Here is a 17,223-nt window from a genome sequence, read left to right as displayed (position 1 = left end):
ATTTTTGGTTTTCTGTTAGTTTCATTTGGAATTTGTTTATCCATTTTTCAACGAATATAGCACTGTATACTGTAATAAAATTGTGTCTCCTTTGCCAAAATTTTTTTTTAATATATTTGCTACACTTTCTAATAAACTAGACTGCTCTTCCAGATATTTAAAGAGCATATGGTTGAAAGTTATATTTTGGAAACACAGTCAAGGGACAGTTCACTAGTTTACTAATCATTAATATGAAATATGTCTTATACTTCTGTTGTGTATAAAAACAGTTTTACTTTCAAGAATAATTGTTAATAAACTTTCTGACTACAAATATGTACCATAGGTAGCAAATTAAGCCAATGCTAAGAACTTTATTTCTGTCATGCCACCTCTTCCCCTTTAATACCTCCTCCTTTGTCCAAGAAACAAGCAGACTGACACTGGGAATGCTGAAGGCTGTATTTAACTGAGTGATTAGGTGATTCCTGTGGCAGATATAATATGTAGGTCTTGCAAAAGCTCCCACACACACCTTATTATCATATAAAACACACAAATGTTCTGTAAGCATGCCTTCTAGGGCTCACTTAAAGAGTAATATTTGGAGCAAAGGGACCTGCCTGAAATGGTAGAATATTTCCATGTACTTCAAGTTATTATTAACTGGTTAATTTTAACTCTCTTGCTTTGCTAGAGGAACCTGAGTCTTACTGTAAAAAAATGTTTCTTACAGGATGTCATAATTCTGACAGTTCAGTTTCTTATGAAAGTATTTATCTCTCATGTCTCTTTCTGTGATGCCTTCTGTCAACTCTCAATCTAAATATCTATACAAAAATCAAATACAAAGGAGGAAAAATCATATAATTCTGAGGTGTTTTTCTAACGGAATTGTGGGGCAGATAATTTTTTGGTTTGCACTGGATAATACAGTAACAAAAATAATACTTGTTGGAAATACCTTTTGCTGACTAGGTGTATTTTTTAATTATTTTGGTTCATTTATATGGCTTCAATTTAGGTTTATGTTGGCATTATTTTTTTTCTACCAAAGAAAATTTAAGTTGTTAGAAAATCTGTCTGCATTTTTGACTTTCTTGAATAATCTGAACCTTGATGGCATTCTGATTATTTTTGTTTATGTTGGACTACACCAAGTACTTGATGTTTATCTTATGGATTGCCTTTACTGTCATGGGAAGCTGTTTGAACCTACTGCTTTGTTCTTCCCCCTACAAATCTGAGGAAAGTGCCCTATTGTCTTTTACTTTTTGCTTTCTGATGTGGTTAGTAAGCCGTTCTTGAAAACAGCAGGTTTTAACGTTGGTGATTGTTCCCCTTCTTGGGGTTTTTTCCTGTTTCACGGTGGGGTTTTTTCTTCAGCAGCTTTCTGTTCCCCTCCTACCAGGACACTGGGTTGGATGGAGACCTCTTGGAAGGAGTGGGAATGGGGACAGGCCTGTTGGTGAAATGCTTGACTTTATTTATTTATTTATTTATTTATTTATTTATTAGTTTGTTTATTTATTTGTTTGTTTGTTTGTTTATTTATTTATTTATTTGCCACGCCCCTTTCCTTACCACTTCAGCCATTAGTTGTGTCTCACTTCTAGAACATTTGTGATCGTTCTGTGGACATAAAGCTACTGGAGGGATGTTTGCATATTCACCGCTCCTCTCCGCATGGTGTACGGGCATAAGTCCCTAACATACACACTTGCTACAGCCTTGAGTTGCTTTTGTAACATTGAATTTAGTACAAAGTTCGTCTGTTGCACAAAAGCCTCATGCGTCTGTGGAAGAAAGGCTTCTTTGGAGTTGGTTCGTGAGGGCCCGGTGGCTGTCAGTCTTCAATACTGTTCTCCCATTACATTTAGGATGTTAAAAGAATGAGTTCTGCCTGGATGCTCCAAGATGTGTGATTCCTAATTCTTTCGAGCCTTGCCTCTCTTGTACTCGGGACGTGAATCCATGGGAACTTGGTGTTCAACCTGTAGCTACTTGCAGGTACGCCAAGAGTCTGTGAGGCCTGAAGACTCCTGGGCAAATTTCTGTTAAGCAATTGCAGTTCTAAGTGTAGGATGTAAATGTAATGGATCCTCCTTTTAATCTCAGCCCTCTAACTATAATATGCTTGGCACTTTTTATTTACTAATAAGAAAGATAAGCTGCTGTGAAAGGCTAGACATAACAGCTCAGTTTAGCTGTCTACAGGAAGGCATTCTGATGTGGTAATATGTGGAATGATAATCCTGCATTTCAGTGCTTCCTAAAAACAGCTGTGCAATGCTGTCTCAGAAAACAGCTCTTCTCTTAGAAGCTCTAACTAGGAAATTTTATTTCTTGTTACTAAGAAAATGTTATTAATGTTGATCAAAATACTTGTCCTTAAAAGCAAGTATTTCTTATGCCAAGAAATACAGTTTAATCTTAAGTGTTGTTTTTTGTGGGTTTGGGTTTTTTTGTTTTACTCATTTGAGAAATAACTCTCCTCATGATTAATTTGTCATCCATTTCTTTAATTCTTTCTGGTCTGCCTTATTTCTGTTTCACAGAAGTCCTTACAGTTTTGCTTCAAAACTCTCTGGTCTGCTCCTTTTAACTTTTGTGTACTCTGCTAATGAAACTTTGCAGCTCCCTTCCCGGTTGTTTTCTTTTTTTAAGAAGCAAAATAGATAACAAGAGAAGGTCAAAAAGACTGGAATAAAAAAAGCAAAAAAGGGGACTACTGAGAAAAGACTTCAGCTGTCCTTTTTCAGAAAGGTCAGGAAAATTTGCTTTCAAAGGCTAACTTGATATGCCCTGATCTTTTTTATTATTATTGCACAGCCCATATGTTACTAGTAATATGTGTACTAGCTAATCAGAATTCAGGATTTATAATGCTGTCTTTTAACAAATGCCAAGTGTTTTTAGTAATATTCTGTAACTGTACTTTAGTTCTGAGGCTTTGTAGCTCCTGTCACAGTAAGTTACATCATGCAAGCATCTGTGTTGGTGTGAACCAGCACTTTATAATTAATTTACCAGTGTTCAGTCAGCTGGATTGCTACTTAATTGGCTGAATATTTCTAGCCACATGAAGTTCTTGTTCTCAGAAGCATAGTGTGTGTGTGATAACATGCCATTGTCTTTCAGTGCATGTCAGGATCTCACTGTGCGAATCAGCCATGTTTACTTTTTCCACTTTTCTTATCATAGCATGAAACCCAGTCCCACTACCCTTTTCCAAAACCAATCCTTAAAATGAAAGCTAGGCTGTTAACGTTTCTTGTCTACCATTAAATGATCTTATGTTCTACAAATTGTTTATCAGAAGATGAACTTGGTTGTATTACAATCATATTACTTGGGTACCAGCTCACAAGGGAGAGTAAGTAATTTCTCTGCGATTTAGGGGGCACCTTTGAACATCAAGTTAATTTGTTCAGTAAAAGAAGTGTATAATTTAGAAACTTCATGCTAAGCAGCCTTTTTAAAAACAACTTTGTCTTTGGAGACCAGTGAGGAGATTGTAGGCCTAGCAAGATAGTTATTGGACCAAATTTAGTTTGCTGAGGAGTTGCCCAAAAGTTCTCAGTAAAGGGAAGAAAAGATAGTAAGGAAAAGGATGTATGAAATCAAGGAAAGTGGGGGGATGTGTGGAAGAAGTTTGGGCTGAAGCAGAGTCATGCTAATGCTAACAAATATTGAAGAAGCCCAAGCCTCTTGAGGCTCAATGAAGTCACCACGATAAATGATTGAAGTGGCAATACAGGCTCCCTAGTAAGGAGCTTTCCAGTGTAGCTTCATCCAAAAAGAATTCAGTTTGTGTACTCCCAGCCTACTTTGTGATGTAAACAAAAGCGCAGTTAGTGAGGGTGATCTTTAAAGTACCCTTGTGACCTGAACTAATGCACTCGTATTGGCATGCCTGTACAAATTTAAGAGGGAAACAATCCCAAAGTTTTAAAACCATGGAGTTGAAACCATGTAAAAGAATAGCAGAACTTGGCAAGAGGTCTCTGAATGCCACGGCTCCCCAGGAATAATTCCCGTGAAATATCTAGTGAAAATACAAGTTTGTAGTACACTCCAGTTGGAACTGGGAAAGTTTATTCCACTAATAAAGGATCTAACCATTAGACAGGGATTAAGTGGCAATGCATCCAATGTAAAAGAAATGGCATAATGTGAGTTGTGGAAAAATAGGCAATCATGAATGTAAAAAGTTGTTGTTATTGGCTGTCAGGCATCATTGCTGATCCTGGCATTGTCTGTATTTATGATCACACAGGTTTAAAGTTATGAGGGGAAAAACTTTGCAATGCTTTTTTTTGACTTAATGTCACTCTGCAAGTAAATCTCTGTTTTAATCTTATCCACTAACTTTTATTAGTTTAAACTGAACAGGAAAAAAATGATGTAACAAGTAACAAATGGATTCAATGAACCAGAAAGTGTATGTTGTTTTCAATGATCACAATGTTCTGAGAATGTTTTCATAGTTTATTATTTCAATGGGTTACATGGAAGCAACTTGGTCCCAGTTTAACATCTTTGTGACATCATTTTGTTGGCCAGTGGTTACATCCTTGCTTTAGAGGAGTAAGGATGGATGAAGGGTTTCTTCGTAAAGGTAGAATGTTTCTGCTGGGAAAGGTGATGCTTTTCTCTTGTCCTATTTCCTTCCCTGCTGCCGCCCCTCCCCCCCCCCCCCCCCCCCCCTTCCTTTTAATTAGGGGATCTTTTACATTCTTAAGGTAGCTTTCACAGGGGAAGCGTTACTCTGTTTTGAGGTGGCTAGAACCCATGGATAATTGTCTGGGTTTTAAGTCCTCTGTTGAGGTTTAAATTAAGAGCAAGTTAGTGCTCTAACAAATTTTTGGCAGAAGTTTCAAAGCAAACTGGATTGATCTATAAACTAATCCGATCTAGTGGTTAGAAGGTATTGCTGTGTATTACAATTTAGGCTTTAGCTGTATTATTTCTTTAATTAGTACCATTATAAAATAAGAACAATAAATTTTATCTTAGAAAGCAATTGTGGAATAGCCACTTCAGTGTTGACTTACCAATATTAGCGTGTGTACAGACCTTTTATGTTGTAGTATTACGCTTTCTGGAAATTAAGAGACACGTATCCAAAATCAACTAGTTTAGGTTGTAGGAATGGGGGGTTTTAGTTCCAAACTTGCTTTTCAACCATTTTATAGCTGTTAAAGTACCACTTAGTTCTCAGTCTGCTCTGATATGTCATGCAATGGTTCAAAGAAGGATAAAAAAAACTTTTATGGGTGATAAGTGTCATGCTTTCCTTGAGGTGTGTGTTCTGTCATCATGGCAGGTAATGCATTTTAATAAGTCCTTTATTATGCAGAATACAAACGATCTATGTACGTTCTTCAAGACTGTAGCAATGCCCAAGTTGTTAAGTGAATGACAGTTGATCTAATGTTAGCATTGTACTAAATAGGAGCACTTCAGTCAGTTTTTCATAGAAAGGACATTTTACAGCTTTATTCAGGGAACTGATTTAATGAAGAGATAATGTGAGCTTTTCTTTTCAGCAGCAGCTCAGCACACCCTGAACAAAATTTGGACAAACTGGTGTACATCTAATATTTATGAGCTACAGTAACTACATCCTATAAAATACTATCTTCCACTGTAGGGAAGCATCTTTAGTCTTATTACTCATATTTAATTGGGCTAAAGCTGTACATTACATACAGAAAATATTTCTATAAAACATCAGATGAAAAGACCAAGTTTCAGAGTTATATTCCCATTAGCCACACATTTCCTTATGATGGTGTTTGCTTTGCTGAAAAACTGCTGTTCTCAAACTTCAACAATAATGAGCGCCTGAGTCAGGGAATGTATGGATTATTCAGAATTCTCGTTCTTACATATTAAGAGAAATCTTCTTTCCCCTACAAAAGGTTCTGTTGTGTTGAGCTTAAAAAAAAGATGGGGGCAGGGTGAGAGGAGTCACGCACAGTCCGGTTAATGGTCACTTGCATTCTTACAAATTTGGGCTTTATTATTTCTTACCCTTTTTCTGTATGCTATACATACTGTTTACTGTTATGTAAAACTTGTATGCCAAGAATTAGATGCTGGTTTTCTGTTTGTTCTGTAATAAGATTGGAGTGTTTTCTGCCTGTTTGGAATAACTACGGATATAATTTGTATACATAGGAAAAGGTTTCCTCTTTTTTTTTTTTCTTTTTTCTTTTTTTTTAAATTTCTTTCTGGAAGCTTAAATGAAGTGGAGAGAAAAATAAGTTGTTACATGAAACCAGATGGGATTCTGCAACATTTGCAGCCAAAAGCTTTTATGATCCTGTTTGGCTCAAATCCGTAAGAATTCTGCTTGTTAGAGACGGGTGTACTTGCAGTCGTTTTTACATACGGAATATTTTGCAGTGTATTTCTCCAGCCACTTGAAATGATTCTTCCTTTTGGATTACACCAATACATATGCTTGCTATGAATGTGGTAAGGGTTTACTTTACCTATTTTTTTTTCTGATTTTAAAACATTTTTAATAATGTTTTATAAAGGGCTTAGATCATTGGGTTGAAAAGTATTCTGTGTTGTGAAACCCAGCAGGATAGACAAAGGGGTGGAATTAGTGCGTGTCTGCCAGTGTGTTGCAGTCAGTGGTTCTAGGAAGCCTTGGGGTCCAGGGACCAGTTCTAAATCTTTGAAAGGTAACATAAAAAATGGCAGGTCTGCTGTCCAGAGGCTTAAATTTACTGTATGTAGGCTTGCACCACAATTCAAAACTTCTTAGGAATCTGCAAACTGAAAAATGTGCTTTTATGTACATGCATGGAAATAGGGTAAGCCTTTAGAATATTAGTAACCTGATTTGATATTTGAAAATGTGTAGATTTGTACAGAAAGGTGCATATTCACTTTTTAACTACAAATCTGATATTCAAAAGACATTCTATACGGAAAAGTGTTAAATTAATTACAATATACAAGTTGCTGGTTATGTATTTCACGGATTTCCTCTTTTTGGAAATTCCTCTTGTATTCTTCTGGACACTAAATAACTTGTGCTGCTTTTTACTGTACATTGAATATATGTTAGAAGTTGGATGAAGTTAGCTTATTGAAGCACTTTGTTTAACCATGAGTTTTCTAGTAAGGATGGTGGTGAATAAACAGATTGGCTTAGCAAGGAAGCATAACCCAGAATATGATGGTTTTACAGAGACCTCATTATATGACGTGCAGGTTTTTCTTGAGCTCCAGTTAGGGCAGGGTGTTTTGCAATGATTAGTGTTGGTAAGAACACAAGTGAGTTTCATCTTTGTATTCACACAAGTGTAGTTGATAGGAGGGGCTATCAAAAATGTCTTGGAAGCCTTCCAGCCAAGCTGTGCTAATCAGCCTAAAGTTATCAGTTCTGATGGAATTAACAGAAAAGGACTTTGGTCGTCATCTAGGGTGGTTAGGTACATATATACCACCGTAGTGTGAGGCTTATGAATACTTTTTGCTCCATGCCCAGGTGCAGCGAAAGTCTATGTTAAAAGAGGTTCTGTAAGTGTGTTGGTCATTTTTTTATTTTGTTCTTTACAATCAGTTTTCCATTTTAGCACTTCTGCTGCTGGGTAAACATAAATGTCACAAACTGTAGTGTGGAAAACAGATAGGAGAGGCCTTCCAAAAAGTTGATTGAAAGATTTTAATTACTACACTGAACTTTGGCCATAGGTAACGCGGTGTATAAATCTTATCCAAAATAATAAAGAACACGGTTACAACCCTCAGTAACTGCAGTTAACACCATGAGTCATTTCCAGCTGTCTTCTCCAGACACGAAGGCATTTGAACAATAGCAGCTGACTGTGTGGCGCTCTCTTAAACCATTTTCAGTAAATCAAATGGAGGAACTGTGTGTTCGCAGTTAAAGGGATGAGGATTGATGGAAGCTGCACAGTGCATGTTTTACTGCTGAAGGTCATAGCTAGATAGAAAACATATCTTAGAAATCCTTGCCTAACATGTTTCATCTGTGTAATAACATATCCGAGACCCAAATCTTCAATTTTGTTACTCACCTTCATTTTAGGATAAGCATAGATTAGAGATTTCAAAGGCATCAGTATTTTTTTAACATCTGGACAACTAACATTGTGAAAAATGGCTAGGAAATACTACATGTGATGACTCCATTAAGTGCAGTTATTAATTCATGGTCTCATGCCACCTATGAGAAGCCTTGCCATAATATATACTGGAAAGGAAAAAGATAAGTAAGGGACCATCCATTATTAACATACCATTGCTATTTGCATCCCATATACCCTAACTGTAGACATGTTCTCTAAGAGCCTGGAAAATGGGATTGCCTCTTAACAAGAGACAGTAGTCAAGACATACAAAACATTTTTCTAGATAAACGCATTAAACATGTATGAAAACAGAAAACGGAACGATGCTTTTGTTTAGCAGGGTTGTACCTCAAAACATAGGACCATTTCTTACTGTAGCAGTCCAACCATGCTAACAGTTTGAGAATGTGGGTTTTTTCTTCAACAGCTGTGCTAAAAATGTGCTTGCAGTGAAAATGTTTAGTTTGGTAGTTTTAAGACTATGTTTCTCCCCTCATTACGACTTCAGTGTATCAGGAAAGTTCTAAAACAGGGTGTGAGGGGAGAGCTCTTCATAAATCAGTAGGATGGAAACTTGCTTTCCTTTTTGGTATCCAAACAAAAACAAAAGATTTGACTCAAGATTGTAAAGACCCATAAAAAGGAGGAAATTCAGAAAGCACAATTAAAACTTCACCATCTGCTCACCCTAAAGCAGCAAGGAGAAGGGGGAGGTTTCCCTTGTGCACAACCATTATAAATCTGAATTGCAGTAGAAAATCAGTGGATATGGAATGGGCACAGCACCCTCCCTTCTCTTATTCGAGATACTGATTCAAGTGAAACTCTGGGCGGGTTGAACTACAAAAAAAAAAGTATTGAGAGCCTCGGCTTGACATTTTCCTCTTCTGTGCCATTGTGCCCCTCTGCAACTCTGTTTTAATGGTTTCTCGCTGCCCTTGGCGATGCCGTATTACCTCGTACGGGCCACATGTGAGTACTCTAATCTGAGGCAGAGAGGAACCTGTTTTTCCCCCCATCTGTTTTGGCTTGCATGTGTTGGTGCTGCTGTTAATGCCGACAGCTGTGTTAATATGCGAGGCCACCTGCCACACGGTCGATACTGCATCTTGGGGTAAAAGCCTAACTTTTCTCCCTTTGTGGAAGGTGTAGGTGGCTAAAACTGGCTTCCTGTGGGCAACTCTGCTGGCGGTTCCCATTTTATTATTTTAAATGTGTGAAAATTATTTACTCTTAACTTATGTGGCACTAAATTACTCCAGAGTATGGAATAAATAAGGGATTATTTAACCTGGGACGTTCATGGGTTTTATATTAATATAGTTTTACTACTTTGATTAGAATTTACTTACGTGCCTCCCGTAGAACTGTAGTTCGGTATGTTTCTGTATATTCTGCTTTTAGATGCAAGGAAGAAAGGAGAAACAGATTTGAGCACAAAATGTTACTGTTTGGGATTAGCATTTCTGATGAGGTTGGCTCTTTGTTCCTGGACAAGCGCAGCCCTGGTAATGCTTCGTGCTGCCCTGTGGTGCCCCTCTGAGCGCCTCGCTGGTAGAGTGCGGACAGATTTTGGACACAGCTAGGTGTTTTGACTGTCTCTGTGTGCAAACCACTCACTATATTATACTTCATTACATCCTGAGGTGGTTATGAGGATTAATTAATGCCTAAATCCTTCGGAGATACTGGATTTATAGCTTTTTATATATATATATTAGCTTTATAAATGCTAATTATTATATTCAGGTTTACTACAGATTAGGGATTAAACCCTACTTAAGCAATAGGTAGGGAAGCTGTAAGATGTATGTGGCAAGTAAGAATTACAAGTAATAGACAATCACTGAGAGCCTAAGCCTCCCTGCAGCCTGTTTGTGCAGTCCCAATAAATAGCCACTCATCTAATTTGGTTTTGGAGCCTTAATTACTTCTCATTTTGAATGTCAGAGGGAGTGTCTCCTTCTAATGTTCCTGTAACAGGGGCTGCTGTTACATTTTGTAGTTTTAATCCTGATTGCCATTTCCCTGAGAACGGGCAGCTATGTGTAGGTACTCTCAAAATGTGGTATCTTTTTTCTCTGCACTGGTCTGGAATTAAACATTTTGTAGTTTTGTGCTAGGTATGGGGCATTGTGTCACTAAGAGAACTGTCTGCTCCTTGTCTGGCCACTGAAAACTAGGCAGGACCTTGTGTAGTAAGTGCTGGTCCCCTGAAGAAGGTTTGTGACTGGTAATTATACCATGAGAAAGCTACTTCTTGTAACCTGTGAAACAGCCAACTAGTCCCAGCTCTGACCAGAAGAGATTTAAGTACATGTCCAGTACCCACCTGTGTCTGTGTTTTCAAAATCCACGTCAAAGCCATACAAGACAATACAAACGGGAGCTGTCTCACATTTCTTGAAGATTTTGCTCATAACTGAGGCAGTGGAATGGAGACAGAAAAGTAGCCAGGAGTTGATTTCCAGACAGTTTTTCTGCCGATGGGCCTGGAGTGTACCGCTTCATGCCACCCCAAGCTGCAGCCAGGGCAGGCTGATGCTATGGCACAGCGGTTAAGAATAGGGCAAAGAGGCCTTTGGTATAGAGGGGGTGGATCGAGGTGAACAAATGGGAAAAAAAAATCTTACAGCAAAGGAGGTGAGCACTGGCACAGGTTGCCCAGAGGGACCGTGGAGTCTCTACGCTTGGAGATACTCAAAAGCCATGGCCCTGGACAACCTGGTCTGGGTGGCCCTGCTCGAGCAGGGGGCATGGACCAGGTGACCACCCAAGGTCCCTTCCAACCTCAGCCACTGGGCGATCCTGTGAGATGGCACGATGCCAAAAGGAGTGGATATACAGGTGTGAGGTGCCAGCAGTTACAAAGAACAGCAGAGATGCTCATTGAGGCGAGAAAGAGGAGAGTGTGGCTCTCCATGTAAAATCCTAATGTCAAGAGTAGTAATTCACACTCAGTGAATCGTTAAGGTTTGGTGCATCACCTCTGTAAAACGAGGATGGTATTTGTTACTGGGTTGTTGCAACGGAAAGGTCATCTCTGCTGATCGGGATAGTTTGATGTTAACTGAGGGGAGGCCACAGCCCTTGGAGAAAAATGGTTTCAGTATAAAAAAAAATCAAAAAGCAAAAACAAACAAAAAAAACCCCCTGACAACAAACTCTTTTTCTAGGAAGAAATCTTTTCAACAGGCAGGAGAAACCCCCTTCCTCCATGGCAGTCGTTTTCATCGGCCCCTCAGAGCCGGCCCGGGTTACACCCGGGGCTGGCGCTGGTGCTCGCCGCCGGCGGGGTGACGCTCCGAGGGCCGCCTGTCGTTTTTCTTACGGAGTTCATTTTCGCTTCTGATCGTTTTCCTCTTTGTTGACGCTAGTTATGTCGCAGTGACTTAAAAAAGCCACCCGAACGCCCCCCTCCCCGGGGCTGGGGCGGTGGGCTGCGGTACCGCCACCCCGCTGCCAGCCGCGGGCCGCAGCTGCCCTCAGCCGCCCGCCCCCCGCGCTGCCCCGCGCCCTTCCCGCCCTCCGGGCCCGGCCCGCGCCGGCCACAAGCGGCGGGCGGAGGCGGAGCGGCGGCCCCGCCCCGGGGGCGGAGGGAGGCGGGTGCCGCTGCAGCCTCCCGCCGCGGGGACTCGGTGCCGGGCGGCTGCTGGCGGCGCTTCCCGTCCCGCCAGCGTCCTGTCCCGGCGGCGGCGATGTCCGGCGGGGGCAGCCGGCGGCGGGCCGGCCCCTCCTGGCACAGCACCTTCTCCCGCTTCTTCTCCAGGAGCACCCCCGGCGAGGGGACGGCGGGCGCCAACAGGTACGTGGGGGGCGAGGACGGCGCCCCGTCCCACCTGAGCGCCGTGAGCCGCCGCGGGGGACGCGGGACCGTGCGGGCCGCCCCGGGGGGTTGCGGCACCGGCGGCTGAGGGAGAGGGAAGACGCGGGCGGGGGGGCTGGCCGAGCGTCCCGGCGCTGAGGTGCCGCGGGGCGCCTCGGCCCGTCCCGGCGCTGGCGCTGCGGCTCCTGCGGGAGCAGCCGGGGCGGCGGCTTGTCACGCCGCGCTGGGTGGTGGCGGGGCTGCCGTCGCCGGTGGCTCTGGCGGCTTCGGCGTAACGGAGCCGCGGCAGGGTGCGGGGCAGGCCCCCCGCGCTGGGCTCGGGCCGCGGGAGGGGGTTTCCCGGCCGCGGGTGAGCGGCGGCGCCGGGCGAGCGCGCGTTGCCCCGCTCCCGGGCCGCGGAGCGCAGCCGGCGGATGGAGCCCGGCTGCGAGGAGCCGCCGCGGGGCCGCTGCCGGCCCTGCCCCGCTGAGGGCTCCGCAGGCTGCAGCCCCTGCCTTGGGAACTGAAAGCGGGGCAGAGCGCCCGGGGTGTGTGTGTCTGCCCGTGCCTTTTTTTTGTTTCTTTGGGTGGGTTCTTTTCCCTCTACAGTTTTCACACTTTTAAGTTTTCTTTTGGACTGGCGTAAACCAAACGTTAATGCAATATAAATATTACTGATGCGCGTAAGTCTCAATGCAAAACTTGTGGTTTATGAAAATCTGGTCATTAATAAATATTTCTTAGCGCAGGGAGACTTTACAAGATGAAAACGTTTGGAAACTTTGCATGTATTTGTTCCTCTTCCTTTTTTCTTTTATTTTTTTTTGTTTGTTCCTGGTGGCAGATTTCTGTGTGTATGTAGGAAAGAAGCACAGATAAAGTTTCCTTCTGTTCCTCATGCAGCCTTATTATTGCCCCTTGTTAATTAAGATATTTTTGTGGTGAAAAGGTGCCAGCTGGCTAGCCCTTATTTCCTCAGGTGTAATATTTATTTTTTGCTTTCGACATGGTGGTTTTAATCTTTTGAGTTGTTCGTGATGCTGCGTATGTTTGTGTTTAAATTGGCAGACAATTAAGTGCAGTTTAATCAGATAGGCAGTGGGTATCACAGCAGTTCTTTCAGTAAAAAACTTCAGGATCTTGCTCTACCTATTCTTAGCAATCATGAAAAATAGCAGAGCGTTTTGCTATCATACACTGACCGTCTCATAAGTGCACTGTCTAGGTTTTTAACTTTGGGATTTTGTTTTATTGTAAGCATTTGACACATCAGTACATCACCAAGGATCCACTGGCCTTTCATGAGCATGAACCATTGCATTTTATTTTCTGGGGGGGGAAAAAATTAAAAATCACTAGGCTGCTGAATCAAGGGCATCTTTAAGGTTGTGGGAATAGTGTGGTTATTACACCTGGTTAAGATACGGGAGAAGGAAGAGGCTTGGATCTGGCAGAGGACCTGAGGAGGCAATAGGAGAGGTTTCATCAGGCTGCTCCTTACCATCTCCCTACAGCTGTGGTTTGGAATAAACAAAAAAAGTGTAGCGGTTGCCTTGGTAAGGAGGAAGGCGATGCTAGTTCAGTGGTTTGCGTGCTCAGTAGCCCATCTATAGGTTGCACTCGTGATAGACCTGCTCCATTTAACTTGGGGCTGGAGTCTGTTATCTTTATCTAAATCACAGTTTCATTTCCTGCAGCCAAGGAAGCTGGGATAGTCCACGGAGATATGAAAAGGAGATATGAAAAGGCTCAGGCCTCTTGGCCTTGTTCTTGAACTCCTTGTGCAGTAAGCTGGAGGGTGGTAGCCGCGATTCCTTGCTGGATTGGAAGCCAGCAAAAACGCTCCTGCTCTGAGAAGTCTAATTTGGTATGTTAAGGAGCGCGCTTTTTTTTTTTTTTTTTTTTTTTTTGTTGTTGAGCTGGGTTGCAGCGTGGCATGTTAGTCAGGAATGCTGACGTTCTAGTATTTGGTTTCCACTGGCAGCCTTCTCCACAGATTAGCGTAATTGCATACATTAAACAGCGCTGGGCTGGGATGAGTGCCGCAGGTGTGTGCTCGTCATGTTTATTTAGTGAGCTTGATGGGTGTAGAAGAATGGATCGCCGAACAAAGCGTGTGTGTCTGTGGGGAGGGGGAACCAAGGCTGCTTTGTATGTTTATTGTTCAGGTGTGGAGCGCGTGAGGCAAGTTGGGGAATACGTCTTTTGTGAAGTGTTATGAGAAATATATACATCGGGATGGTTACTTTCCTGTTCATGTTATCAGTATGATATGTATTGGAACCAGATCAAATATGAAATATATGGAAAGAAACTTGTGTGTGGAGATACTCTATCTACAGTTGGGTTTCAAAAAAAGCAGAACACCTAAATAAAGAGGCAGGAGATGGAGCAGTGTGTTATACAGGGCCAAATACACACCCTGTGTACCTGCATTGACCTCTGGAGGCACGCATCGTGCTTCCTGCCTGTGCAGAACACAGCAGTTTCCTAAATTTTTAAAGCCTGCAGAAATGAGCCTGCGTACATCCAAAAGTTGTCCTCCACTTGCTCCCGCAAGTTAGGCAGCAGCGGCTGGATGGAAACCCCCAGCTTTCCTTCCCGCAGCCACGTAGCTGCCCCTCTGCTCAGTGGCATATGGAGCTCTCACCCACTCTTGCTCTAGGCACCAGCTTCAGACGTAGCCTTAAAAAAACGCCAAAAACCAAAACCCAAACCTACTGTGGCCCTGGTTTAAATAAGGGGAAGGGGAAATTACACTGTTTGTTAATCAGTGTCTTAGACTCTTCTTCATCAAATGAGGTTCTCAGAGCTTATGTTAATAACTTGTCCTTTCAGCAATTTGTAGCTCTGATGAGCATGAGAATCGCTGGAGGCTTGCTTGCTTGTGGAAAAAATAACCCGTGCAGATTAGTTGCAAGTTTCATGCCGGTAAAAAAAACAGCACATGTGTAAAGGGCTTACTTGGCTTTTACATAAAATGTAGACAAAAATGATGTATCTCCCACTGAGTTCTTGCCTGCCTAAGTGTGTTCTTCAGAGCTGGGGCTGCTTTGAAGGAGGGCTTCGGTGCTTTCATCCCAGTTTTTTATCGGTAACTTCTGTCTAAGACAGTCATTATGCTTTACTTGGCCACTTGCTATTCAATAATACAAAATTGATTATTTGTTACTACAGTGTTTGTCCTGGAGCAGTCTAAATCCCCAGGGTGAAAAAAATCCCATTGAATTTTCACTGTTCTAATGGGAGGCAGGGGTTTTGTGTGGTGGGGTTTTTTTTGTATGTTTCCTTAGTCCATCTGGATGAAGATACAGCTTTTACAGTCTAAGTCAATCTGCTACAGGTTCTTTCATAAATATGCAGCTTCTGTGGCTGAACAATTGTTGTGTTGCAAATAAATATGACCTTTCAGGTCACTTTAGAAGCTGCCAAGGAGGTGTGACACATTTTCACGGATCACTTTAACCCAGAGCTACCACCAAAATCTCCTTTAAACTATGGATGTATTTTATTAGTTATTCTAAATATTGTTTAGCAGGTTCATTTCACGTTTATCTTTTCCCCTCCAAGTGCTGTTGGTTGGTTGGTCAAATAGCTACCAGTGCCAGTGGGCCTTTGTTGGTTTGTCCAGATATTTCTTCTGCATCACTGAAGTGTACCAGTGACATCGAACAGGGAAGAGCAACCTTTTATTTGGTTTTAAAGGGCTTTTTTATTTTTATTATTCAGGCTGAGATTATTGTTCCATTCACCCATTAGTTTCTAAGTAAGAGCTTTCAGAGATGGAAGAACTTTGTTTATTCTGCCTGAGGAGAGATTAGAGAGTCTCTTTCTTCCTCTGGGACTGCCAGTCATTGTTCCTGTTTACAAAGAATATGTATTTTTGTAATTGTAAAAACTGTGCATTTGGGAACTGCTGGGAATTGACTGAAAAGGGAGTAATAAATACATTTCAAACTTAATTCTTCTGAACTTACTACCTCTTGGCTAGTTTTGATTCAGATACCATTAGCATCTTTGAAGAAATCCATTGTTTGCTGAAAAACTCAATCTCTGCTTTCTAATAAAGAAACTTTTTCTTTCAAAGACAGAGCAGGAATTTTTGTTGTTAAATTTTAGCTTGTGAGGGTACATCAGGGATGACTGTTTGTGGAATCAGCAAGGGGACTACTCCAACCATATAGAAGAATTCAAGTTAGACTTACCTGAGCAAGATGCATTATGAAAATTTTGTGTGTGTTTGTTAATTTTGGGGTGTGGGTGTGTGTGCTTCTTTCTTTTTGCTTTGTAGATTTCTCTATTATGACTCTTATTGCAGGATAATTCAAAATAGTAGCGAAGGCCCTGATTCAGCAGGGTACCAAAGTGGTTGCCTATAATTAAATAGGTAAATAGTTCTCTGCGCTGTAGTGGGACTACTTGTTTGATTTGAATTAGGCGCTTACCTAAGATGTCTCATGGGACTGAGACCAGAAGGAGCAAGCCCAGCAGATGGCCGTGTATGTGTAAGACATTTCCTAAAGGAAATGTTACTAGAGTATTAATTATAATAGTAGGGCTCCTTGGAAAAAACAAAACAACATATTTTTCTTCCGCTGTTTTAAATGTTAACAGCATTGTCTCCTTCCCAATTATTGGCATAAATGCTAGAGTTAATAATGCAAAAATATTTCCAAAACAGCTACAAGTGTGTTGTTCTAAGGAACAGTTTTACAAAGATGAAAACTCCTCAGTCTTTTGGTGAACAAAAGGCTCACAGGTAGGGGAAAAAAGCAAAATTCAAAACCATGTTGCTGTGGGGATTGTATTTCTGATTATTGAAACTTCCTAAAAGAATGGAAACCCAACTACTGTTATTTTCTGAGGAGTTTTTGGATTTCATACAATTCAGTTACCATGTGCTATTACACTTCCAGACATTAGCACAGCACTATGTTGCTTAGGCTTTCCAGGGCATATATTATACCTCTATTTTTCTGGTATTTTAATTTTCATTTCTAAAATAATTTTTATAGATTCTAACCACCTTTACAGTATCACTTTTGAAGACTTTTAAGATGAGAAACATGGGTTTTCTTAGTCATTTCACTTTCTCATGTCAGTTTTTCAACAAGAAATACAGTCTCTAATTGTGTTCTTTTAACGTGATGTCATTACTTGCCTTATTTTGAAGTGGAGTCTTGTTTTCCTGAATGTTCCAGTGTTTCTTAAATTGCAAAAATGTTTTACTGAACACAGTATATCAGCTTGAGCAGTTTGGAGGTCTTGGAGCCTAGGTTTATGAACGCTGTGTGGCTCTGCGCTTCACCTATGGAC

The 17,223-nt window shown here is 41.4% G+C and overlaps 1 protein-coding gene across 1 annotated transcript in view; it reads left to right on the top strand.

The window, feature by feature from the left end:
• The first annotated feature begins 11,713 nt into the window (after window positions 1-11,713).
• The window catches only part of CRYBG3 (crystallin beta-gamma domain containing 3), a 95,450-nt gene continuing 89,940 nt past the window's right edge, over window positions 11,714-17,223 (top strand). Inside the window, exon 1 of the mRNA XM_055703268.1 lies at window positions 11,714-11,907. Within this exon, the coding sequence (XP_055559243.1) occupies window positions 11,801-11,907 (107 nt within the window). The 5' untranslated portion in view covers window positions 11,714-11,800. The remainder of the gene's footprint in view (window positions 11,908-17,223) is intronic.

The sequence above is a fragment of the Falco cherrug genome, chromosome 2 (genome assembly GCF_023634085.1).
Source record: "Falco cherrug isolate bFalChe1 chromosome 2, bFalChe1.pri, whole genome shotgun sequence".
NCBI classification, from domain to species: domain Eukaryota; kingdom Metazoa; phylum Chordata; class Aves; order Falconiformes; family Falconidae; genus Falco; species Falco cherrug.
Note: the sequence above shows the minus strand (reverse complement) of the source record. Positions and strands in the feature narration are given on the sequence as shown.